Source organism: Octodon degus, unplaced genomic scaffold (genome assembly GCF_000260255.1).
Source record: "Octodon degus isolate 3935 unplaced genomic scaffold, OctDeg1.0 scaffold00130, whole genome shotgun sequence".
In the NCBI taxonomy this organism is placed as follows: Eukaryota; Metazoa; Chordata; class Mammalia; order Rodentia; family Octodontidae; genus Octodon; species Octodon degus.
The window spans coordinates 4,236,662-4,247,496 of record NW_004524706.1 but is presented as its reverse complement, the minus strand read 5'-3'; the positions used below and the strand labels follow the sequence as shown (position 1 = coordinate 4,247,496).

At 49.3% G+C, this 10,835-nt stretch overlaps 1 protein-coding gene across 6 annotated transcripts in view; it reads left to right on the top strand.

Annotated features, from left to right (window-relative positions):
- Positions 1 to 10,835, top strand: part of Stk40 (serine/threonine kinase 40) — a 44,867-nt gene that overhangs the window by 24,414 nt on the left and 9,618 nt on the right. For all 6 annotated transcript variants that reach the window (XM_023701026.1, XM_004641028.2, XM_023701022.1 and 3 more), the window contains 5 exons: positions 1,078 to 1,197; positions 2,937 to 3,022; positions 3,627 to 3,770; positions 7,039 to 7,266; positions 8,056 to 8,108. In XM_023701026.1, coding sequence (XP_023556794.1) covers positions 1,086 to 1,197; positions 2,937 to 3,022; positions 3,627 to 3,770; positions 7,039 to 7,266; positions 8,056 to 8,108 — 623 coding nt within the window. In that variant the 5' untranslated portion in view covers positions 1,078 to 1,085. The remainder of the gene's footprint in view (positions 1 to 1,077; positions 1,198 to 2,936; positions 3,023 to 3,626; positions 3,771 to 7,038; positions 7,267 to 8,055; positions 8,109 to 10,835) is intronic.

Below are 10,835 nucleotides of genomic sequence, written 5' to 3'. Positions count from 1 at the left end.
GGGGGGGGGTGGGGGGTGGGGGGGGGCGGGACGGGGATTAACAGACAAACCAAAGCACTCAGCGGTCTCCAGCGGTAGCCTTTATCCACCTTGTGTGTGCACAATGTACTGTATTTTTTTCTCTTAAAAATAATTCAAGGGCCCCGGGGAGATGGCTCAGTAGAATAAGCACTTGTCTGGCAAGTGCAGGGTCCTGAGTTCAATCCCCAGTACCACCCCCCCCCCAAAAAAAATCAAGAAAATTTGAGAATAAGAGAGGAAAGAGAAAGTCAACCTTCCCAGTAGCAAGTTCAGGGTCTTCTTTCATCTGAGAAGACCTAGGGGCCAAGGAATTGGGAGGGCAGTTTTTAGGCTAGTAGTCCTCAAACTTCATGGGCGTCAGATACACCAGGCCTCATGTGTAGCATGCATTTCCTGGAGCCCATGGCCTACCGTGCTCTAGAGCTGGCTCAGGAGTGGGCCATTTGGCTGTGGTTATTTGGAGGGAAGGCTTCACTTTGAAAACATGCTTCAGGGCTGGGGCTCACTTCTGTGAGGCTGGATCACCTATCTCTGATCATTACTCAGGAGTTTTTTGACTTTAGCATCTATGATAAAGTTATTTCCTCCTCTCTGTATTTCACCAGCCCTTTTATGGTGGGCTGGCTTCCAAGTTCTAAGGCCTATATCTGCTGTCTTAAAGCACCTAATTCCAAGTAAAGAAGCTATGGTTCTTGTCACTAGAAACCTTAGCTACTCTTCTGGGTGGTGAGGAGGTGGCAACGGCAGGAGCAGCAACTGAAGCCATGTGATGCATCCTAAATACAGTATTCACAGGCAGGATTAGTGGTTTTTGTTGTTGTTTTTGTTTGTAAAGCCAAGTATGATGATAGCCCAGTATGATAATGCACACCTTTAATCCTAGCACTCAGGAGGCTGAAGCAGGAAAAAAACTGTGAGTTCGAGGCCAGGCTGGGCAACAAAGTAAGCTCAAGGCCAGCCTGAACCACATGGCAAGACCCTGTCTCAAAAAGGAAAAAAAAAAGTCAAAAGTCGTTGATTACTCAGGGAGCAGGGATCTTTTTCTCTTTTATCTAGAGCTGAGAATGAAGCGGAGAGCATCAGACAGAGGAGCTGGGGAAACGTCGGCCAGGGTAAAGGCTCTAGGAAGCGGGATTTCTGGAAATAATGCAAAGCGAGCTGGACCATTCATCCTCGGTAAGCCTCAGGTCGCCGTGGGATGGGCATGCGGGGCCAGGGCAGGACATGGGCTCACATATATCATGGGATATATACATATCAGTGGATATGTATACGGGTTCACATAGTCTGGACATGGGCTCACATAGTCTGGCCTGCGACAGCAGGATGAGGCATCACACAGCCATATGGGATCTTCACCAGGTCTCTGCCTAGATTCACACTTCACTACTTCACTGTCTGTCTTTATTACTTTTGCAGTGCTTGGGATCAAACTCAGGGCCTCATGTATGCTAGTCATTACTGAGTTCCATCCCCAGCGCTCACTTCATCACTTTGAATGGGATATATACATATCAGTGGAAAATACAGGCCCTGGTTCATTCTGAAACTATGGTTGCCAGTTTGTGGTAGCCATTCCAGCCTTTGATCAATCTCAGCAGAGAACCAGCTTGTTTCTTACACAGAGAATCCTGTGTGTGCCCTGAGAATCCTGTGTGCCTGCAAGAAGCACACAGCTTCATTAGAAGCCAAGACCTGGGCTAAGTGTGTAGCTTTGTGGTAGAGCATTTGCCTAGCACGTCCAGAGCTCCAGGTTCTATCCCTAGTGCTGTAAAACAAAACAAAAATCTACGCCAAGAGCCATCATCTAGGTATTATTTCCTTAACCAGTTTTGAGTGGCATGTTTATTTCACAGATGTCTTATGTTGTGCCCCCAACCCCTGCATCTTATAAAATAGATGCAGGAATCCTATAGAATTGGGTGTTCCCAGGAGGCTAGAGGAAGAGCAGGACTTCCTGCACAATGCTTGGGACCTAGCAAGCCCAGATAGCCTATGGTCAGGGTTGTGGGTAAAGTGGTGCCACAGAGCCTGAGTCTCCTGTGCGAGAAGCTGGGCGTGACTTCTGCCTGCGGGCCCACGACAGTTGTAGCTCATCAGTGGTGCCTGCTGTGCACCAGCCCTGGGCTGTTCGCTTGGGATGCAGCAGTAAGAAAGGCAGACAAGTTCCTACCTCGTGCTTTAACATTCTGGTTGGGGAAACAGGAAACAGGAAACAAGATCGTCATTACCATGCTAAGTGCCTTGAAAGAAATACATGAGATGGTGTGAGAGTGAAGAGGGCCTGGCCAGGCATGGTAGCCAGCACTTAGGAGGCAACCCTCGGGAGGCAGAAGCAGGAGGGTCACTGTGAGTTCAAGGCCAACCAGGACTACGTAGTGAATTCAAGACCAGCCTAAACTACATAGCAAGTCTGTTTCAAAAGAAAAGTCGCCATGGGAGCCTGTTGCAGTTGTGATGTCCTAGATTTTCTTGCTGAAGTGGCTGAGTCAGAGTTCACGTGACAGCCATTTTCACAGATGCTTCTCAGAATTTGTAGGTATAGACAGTTAAACTCCCTTTTCTGTTTTGTTCTGTTCTTTTGTTTCCTTCCTCCCCTCACCCTTTTTCTTCTCTTTTTGAGACAAGGCTTCATTTGGTAGGCCAGATGGACCTTAGCTCTTCCTGCTGAGTTCTGCCCAGCCTGAAAACCCCTCATTTTAAGGACGGTACGAAAACAGGGTACAACTCAGGTAGATAGATATATATTCCTGTCCATTTTTGGAGTGAAAACCATGAGAATTCTCTACCAGGAGGCTTTGGGGTCTTCAGTTCAGTGGGCTACCTATCTGAAGAGATCTAGTCAGCAATGTGGTGATGTGGAGCAGTGATAGACAGGGCTTCTAAAAGGTAAGCACGTGGCATTTATGTCATAGGTCCTCGTCTGGGCAACTCACCAGTGCCAAGCATTGTGCAGTGTTTGGCAAGGAAAGATGGCACAGATGACTTCTATCAGCTGAAGGTAAGCAAGGTGTGGGGTGGGACCTTAGAGCCTGGCATCTTGGAACCTCTTGGTGGCTTGCTCTTCCCTCCCCTCCACCTTTGCACCTACAGTGCTTGTGAGCAACAGTACCCCCATTCTTCCCGCAAAGCCTCACATTTACGGTCTTCCTCAGAAGTCTCTTGATTTAAAGAGCTTTATCTTTGCATAAATTGCAGGCCTGTCACATTAAGAAAAATGCATGTTTGTATGTGAGCCATGGCAAGTGTTGCATGATAGAAAGCAACCTCCTTGGGCCGGGGAGATGGCTCAGTGGAACAAGCGCTTCCCTGGCAAGCGCAAGGGCCTGAGTTCAATCCCTGGTTCCGCAAAAAAAAAAAAAAAAAGGTTCCACAACAATCTTTGCTCCCTATTCCAGTCATTTTGCGACATTAAGGAAAGTCTTCAATTGTCTTTCTTTCTTTTAAATCTTTTATTTCTTTATTTGGTACAGGGTCTCACTACACAGCATGGTGGTATGGAATGCAGTTCTGGGGTTCAAACCTGGGTCCTTGTGCTTGCCATGCAGACACTTAGACTACCCAGCTATCTCCCAGCCCAATTTTCTTTTTGTGCTTCCCTAAAGATCCTTACTCTTGAGGAGAGGGGTGACCAAGGCATAGAGAGCCAAGAGGAGAGGCAGGGCAAGATGCTGCTGCACACCGAGTACTCTCTGCTCTCGCTCCTGCACACCCAGGACGGCGTGGTCCACCACCATGGGCTGTTCCAGGTGAGTGTCCTCTCCCTCCACCCCTTGGTTGGCTTCAGGGACTGGCACTAGCTGGGCTTATATCTGTCCTATTAAGCAGCTCCCAGCATGTGACCCCTTAGTGACCCTGCCAAGTGCATCAGGACTTCTTCAGCAGGGTGGATGGAAGTGAGGCTGGGCTGCTGTGGCTGCTGCAGTGCTCCTGTGGCCATAGTCTCAGCCTAGCAGGAACATGCGCAGTTGGCATCTTAAAGCAGCCAGGCTTTCCTGGAAGGACTTTTCCAAGAAAAAAAGAAAAACAGGAAGTTATTTAAAGACACCAGAGGATTTTTTTTTTTTTTTTTTTTTTTTTTTCCCAGCTGGGTTGTCAGCGACTGGCCAGGCTGGAGGGGAAGGGAGAACAGTGAGGGGAATTGGTGTTTGGGACCACCTATAGGCCTCCACAGTTGTTTTGGGGCCCAGCAGTCCTTTTGCCTGCTGAGGTATTTCAGTTTGTTCATCACATGTCCTTGAGCTCCTGTGTCACAAGTTCCAGGTCTCTTAGGAAAGGCACTATTTAGCATTTTGTACCCTGAAAAGGACAATCTGGGACAGAGCTAAAATTGTGTCTGGAGCATGGAGAGTTGGGTTCAAAGGATTGGGAGAAGCCCCCTGCTTGGCACAATCTTGCCAGCCAGATGCCAGCCAGAGCTTGCCTCTGCTAAGGTAGATCTGATATTCAAGAGGTTGCACCATGCCACAGGGACATAAAGATTTTGAAGCTGACAGTCCTAGATTCAGGGTGTGTGACCCCAGCCAAGTCATTGCAGGTCTCAGCTTCAGAGTCCTCATCTATAGAAAGTGGAGAATGATAAAAGCCCCTCCCTGATAGGAGTCAAGAAGACAAATGAGACCAAAGGGCTGTGGTACACTCTCGTCATCATTGCTGTCTCAGGCAATAAAAACTCGTGTCAGCTCCATTTCCTGCTATAAAATGAACAGGGAATGCATCCCTCTCCCATGTCCACACCCTTTCAAGCTCTCATTTTTAGATTTGCAAAGACACTGGTACCTCAGTGTCTTGTTGTGTGGCTCCAAGCTCAAACTTTCCACTACTCAAACTGCAAAATTGAAAAATCTGCTCAGTGTTCATAACTTTTCTCAGTAGTCAACCAAAAATCTAACTTGAAAAGAGTGAGTTTGTCATCACAACTCACTGGGGACACAAACGGGTAACACTTCAGCCTAAGCACCACTCTTACTCAGATAGCAGCTAGTGCTGTGTGCACGTTCCAACTTTCACCATTGTGCTTTTTTTTTTTTTTTTTTTTTGCCTCATTTATATCAAATACTGTAACCATGATTCTAAAGAAAGTTAATAATACCAGCAGTAAAACTAAAAGGAAAACTCAGAACCACAATAGAGTTAAAGAAATCATTGTGAAATTTGTTAAAGTCCTGGAAAAGATGAGTTTATATTCATTTTATTTGGGTCTCGACCAATTATTTGGTATTCCTTTATTTCTTATGGAAAAATATGTTCAGTTCTCAGACTTTGCAATGTTCAAACACAAATTTAGAATAGATTAAGTTTGACAACCAAGGTGTTACTATAGAGACAAATTAGAGTATCATGGCTGGGGAGATGGCTCAGTGGAATAAGTGCTTCCCTGGCAAGTGCAAAGGCCTGAGTTCAATCCCAGGTTCCAAAAAAAAAAAAAAAAAAAATTAGTGTATCATTAGTAAATTCTAGAAATAGATCATTTCCCTTAAACATGAAACTGAATTGTGGGTGATGGTAATTTATGTCATCTCTGACATCTTTTTTTTTTTTTAATTTGTGTGTGTGTGTGTGTGTGTGTGTGTGTGTGTGTGTGTGTGTCCAGCTCAGCCCACCAGGGGGCGGGGCTGGCTGGCATGTGGTGCTGGGGGATTGAACCGCAGTCTCTGTGCTTTGCTAAGCTTGTTCTAAGTAGGCGGTTTAGACCACTGAGCCATCTCACCAGCCCCACCTCTGACATCTTTAAAACCTTGGCATTGGCATCCTGTGGTGAAACATGCCTGTAATCCCAGTATTCAGGAGGGGAAACAGGAAGATCACTCTAGTTCCTGGCTAGCCTGGGATACATAGTGGGTTCAAGGTCAACCTAAACTAGATAATAAAACAGCAACAACAAAGTAAAAAGTTTTGGGCTGGGGAGATGGCTCAGTGGGATAAGTGCTTCCCTGGCAAATGCAAGGGCCTGAGTTCAATCCCCGGTTCTGCCAGGAAAAAAAAAGAATCTGGTTTTCATTTTGGGGCCGGGGAGACAGCTCAGTAGAATAAGCGCTTGCCTGGCAAGCACAAGAGCCTGAGTTCAATCCCCGGTTCTGCAAAAAAAAAAAAAAAAAAAAAGTTTGGCTTTCATTTAGGTCCTTTTAGGTAAGAGAACAGAGGTGATCAAAAGCATGATATTTCTAGCCCAGACGCTAGGCTGAGGCTCTGGGGAATGTGAAGATTTGGTCTTTCTGGGAGTTCCCCAGAGGGCATGGTCAGGCTGCTGGGGCTGACACTGAGGACCTCCTCAGGCTGATTGTGCTGTTGTTGTCTCACTTGAATACCTTGCAGCAAGGACAGTGGATCTAGGCCTTGCAGCTACGGTGTGAGTAGCGGTACTCATGTGCGGACACTGACTGCGACAGGCCCTAAGTACTGGGTGGTTGTCCCATTTCATTCTTCACAGCCAGGGGAGGACAGGTCACAGGTTCCCTTTTCAGAGGTGAGAGCTAGAGATGGAATCTTCACCGAACTTCACAGGCCCCACAACTAAGAGGTGGAAGTGGGACCAGCCACAGCTATCTGAGGCCAGAGCCATACTCTTAGCCACAGTTATGTGACTGCCCAGAAGTACAGTGATTGGAGGAAGGGTAATTGTCTTGTGGCACAGAACACTGTGTAGCCTTAGAGTCTTCCCAGATTGACCCCTCTATGCCCACCATCTTGGATAGATAATTAGTAGAATCGGGGAATGCTGTGGAAGGATGCCCACATCCCAGCTTCATTGCCGCTGTACTTGGCTTTAAATGTCCAGCCCTGATCCTAGTCCCCTGCTTATGATAAAAGCCTGAAGCTTTGACATGTCTTCTCAGTCCCTTGGGCCTGGTACTTGGCAGGTGGAAAGCTGAGTGATGCTGAGGGCCCTTTTTTAGGCTACCCAACCACACCTGCAGCCTTGCTCTAGCCCAACTAAGAGGTGGAAGTGGGGCCAACCACCATTGGTGATGCTTCGGAGAGTCCCAAAGCCCTGCCCCTGGCCTTCTTGCCTCATAGGACCGCACCTGTGAAATCATTGAGGACACAGAATCCAGCCGCATGGTTAAGAAGATGAAGAAGCGCATCTGCCTCGTCCTAGACTGCCTCTGTGCACACGACTTCAGTGACAAGACTGCTGACCTGATCAACCTGCAGCATTACGTCATCAAAGAGAAGAGGCTCAGCGAGCGGGAGACTGTGGTCATCTTCTACGATGTGGTGCGTGTGGTGGAGGCCCTGCACCAGGTGAGCCCTCTGCACCGCTGCCCCCTTGCATTCTGTCCCAGAAAGGCCCACTTCTTGCTGCTGCTCAGTAGAAAGCAGCTCCGCCCTCGCCCAGGTGTGCCCTGCAGCCTCGAATGTCTGGAGGAAAGAGGCTGAATGACGGGTGCCCTGGGTAAGACAGTGCTGTAGGCCACCAGGTAGCCCACAGAGCCCTGCACAGTAATTCCCTGTGTGTCAGGAGGCTAAAATGTAGTGTTCCAGCTTGGGGACAAATGCAAGGTACCCTCCTGGCACTACAGCCTATCTGAGCTTGTAGGATTGGGGCTCAGGATTCTGAGGTAAAAAGGAGGAGAGCCCAAGCTGCTTCTGGGCACACAGCTTCATGGGCGGAGCCTGCAGGGCTTAGTTCCAGAGTTAAGACTGTTCATTTCTGACCCCGTCCCAGGCCAAAACTTGGTTTTTCTCCCTGGTGTTTTATTTACTTGCATTTTGGGGGACCAGGATTTGAACTCAGGACCTTGTGCAAGCACCATGCAGGCGTTATGCCACTGAACTATATCCCCAACCCACCCCCAACTCATCCCACCCCATGTTTGCTGGAGAAGAGCAAAGTGGCTTCCCCACTGGCTTCCCTGAGGGGAAAAGGGGTGGGGGAGGCAACCTAGTGGGTCCTGACTGGGCCACAGTACTCATCCTGTCATGGTCAATGAGGCCTACTTTCCCATATAACGGGAGAGCTCACATTTTACAGGCTGGCCCCAGCGCACCTTTTACTTTCCCAGTGCACACCATTTGCCTATTGGTTTTCAGAAAAACATTGTGCACAGAGACTTGAAGCTCGGGAACATGGTGCTCAACAAAAGGTAAGGTTCCGTTTCTCCTTCCATGCTGTTACCTTGCAGTTGGGACAGGCTACTTGCTACAAGTACTAGGTGCCCTCTAGTCCCCATGGGGAGCTGTTCCCCAGAATCCTAGGGCATGGGTGAGAGGCCTGCTTCTGTCTTTGCCACATGGCAGATGGTGCTTGCTGATACTGGGAGTTGAAAGTTACTGAAAGGGAGCTCTGGAAAGGACTCTGGGTACCTTCCCTGGCCCGTTCACTTACCGTGCCTGGCTCCTGGACAGAGCTCAGTGAAAAACTATACAAATGGAAGAATGGGGGAAGAAGTGAGCAGAGTGAGGCCTTGTACAGGTTGGGTCCCTCAGGAAACAGACTGAAGGAGCTTGCCAGGCAGTGGTCAAGGAACAAGGGCAGAGTGGGTCAAAGAGGAAACTGCGGGGGCAGGGGAGATAGCTCCGTAGAATAAGCACTTGCCTGGCAAGTAAGTGTAGGGTCCCGAGTTCAATCCCCAGTACCACCAAAAAAAAAAAAAAAAAAAAAAAAGAAGAAGAAACTGCACTGTGGTAAGGCTACAGCAAGCCTCTGCCTGAGGGGCATTGGGGCTGGATGGCCATTCAGGTGTCCCCGATAAGGCACAGAGGCAAGGCTCTCCCTGAATGTGGCTGTCCCTAGGGAGGGGATTTCCTGAAGAGGGGTACAGCTATGAGTGGTCAGAAGCCAGCACTCATAACAGCAAGTGGTGCCTGAATCTTGGAGGGGATCTGGACGGTGCAAGTACCAGCCTTGGAAAAGCAGTGGCAGAGGCTTCAGAACACATGAGCCCCATTTCAGGCCATCGCTGCACTCCAGGCAAGGGCCTGCTCCTTCAGAGTGTTATAGAGGGACACCAGCTGTGCAAGGGCCCAGGACAGACAGGTCACCCCTCTGGGCCAGTAGGACCCTAGAAATGTAGGGCTGGAAAGGACGTCTCTCCCCTCATCTGCTCTCCCTCCCTGACCTCGATCACCTCAAGGTGTATGTGAAACCTTACAGAAGGCAGCCAACATAAATTCCAGCAGAGATGGCACGATGGATGATTTGTGTTTTGATGTGTTCAGCCTAGCTCTGGAGGGGCCCTGAGCCAGCCAGCGATCCCTATAAAGTGACCAGAGCCACAGTGGTCAGAGGAAAAGAAGCCCATGGAGCTGGTACTCTGGGGAGGAAGATGAGAGCACCAGGTCCAGCCCGTGCTGCCTCCACTCGCCCCAGCCTCTACCCCTGTGGAGCTCATTGTCTTACGCAGTGCTGACCAAAAGGCAGCTAACACGTGGTGGTGGTGGTGCAGTAGCAGTAGCAGGGAGCAAACCCAGGGTCTTTGCACTGAGCACCATCCCCACACCACCACCCTTTTTTTTGTTATTTTGAGACGAATTCTCACTAATTCACTAAGTTATCCAGGCTGGGCTCAAACTTGTGGTCTTCCTGCCCCAGCCTCCCAGAGTGCTAGAATTACAGGCATGTGCCTCTGTGCCTCACCAGGTATCGTGTACCGAGGACCATTGTGCAGAACACTGGAGGCTCATGGAGGGTTAGGGAGTCTTCTAGCTGAGTCAGTTTATGAAGGATGGGGAAGGATTTGCCAACCTGAGAAAGTGAAGAGATAAGAACCTGACCCTGTCAAGCTCTGCAGGCTGGAGGGAAGGAAACAGGAAATTCCAGGACTGCTTGAGCCTGCCCTGGCTGAGTAAGAACTTAGGGAAGATGGAGCAGGATGTGGGGGTTCGGACCTGCTTGCATCACAGGACTGTCTCTTATCTCAGAGGCCATAAGAGCTGGTTGGCTTATTTGTTTGCTGATTGGATTCATTCATTCTCTGAGCCTCCATTTCCTCATGTGTGAAAGTAGAGGTAATTTTACCTTCCTAGAAACATTGGCATGAGCTATAAATAAGTGGATGTACAACTACTGGTGGGGTTTGGCCATCATGATCTAACAAGCCTTAGGAGTTCATTTGGCCCAGAGGCAGGAAAGCAGGCCATGTGCTCTTCCCTCCGGAGGCGCAGCCTGCTGTGTACTGAGTGGAGCCTGGCCAGGGCCAGCTGTGCTCCACCCCAGCCTGGACTGGGAAGCAGAAGAGAAGGCCACCTGAGCCCCAAATTTTGTAGAGCATATTGTCTTAGAGAAGGACAGCTGGGTCCAGCCCTGCCCCAGGCCTTCTTTGGGACTTTGGGCCAGTCACCATCCTGCTTTGTACTGCAGGCCACCGTTTATAAAGAGGGCAGTTTTTTTGAGTCCTACCCCGCTGCAGCGCCCACATCCTCTAAGCTGAACTCTAGAGCTCTGGCCTTCCATGCGCATCACTGGTAGGCTCTGTGTGGGCCTCCCATGGGTTGTCATGGCAACACCAAGACTCTGTGGCTGGTGGGTTTGATTTACCTCTCTCTCCTCTGCTCCTTAGGCTCTGGTCACCTAGTTGGGAGCTTGACTACAGCAGCTCTGCTGTGTGAACATATGGGTCCCACAGGTTGCAGGGCCCCAACACCTCTCAGACTCTGTCTTAGCTGCACCCCCTTATGTGGTAGTCCAGTTTTTTGTTTGGCAGAACCAGGGGTTGAACTCAGGCCCTTGCACTTGCCAGGCAAGCTCTTATTCTACTGAGCTATCTCCCCAGCCCAACAGTCCAGTTTTGTGTTTGAGTCAAGGGGAGGCTCTGGCCGCTTTTCTTTTTCTGTGTGTGTGTGTGTGTGTGTGTGAGAGAGAGAGAGAGAGA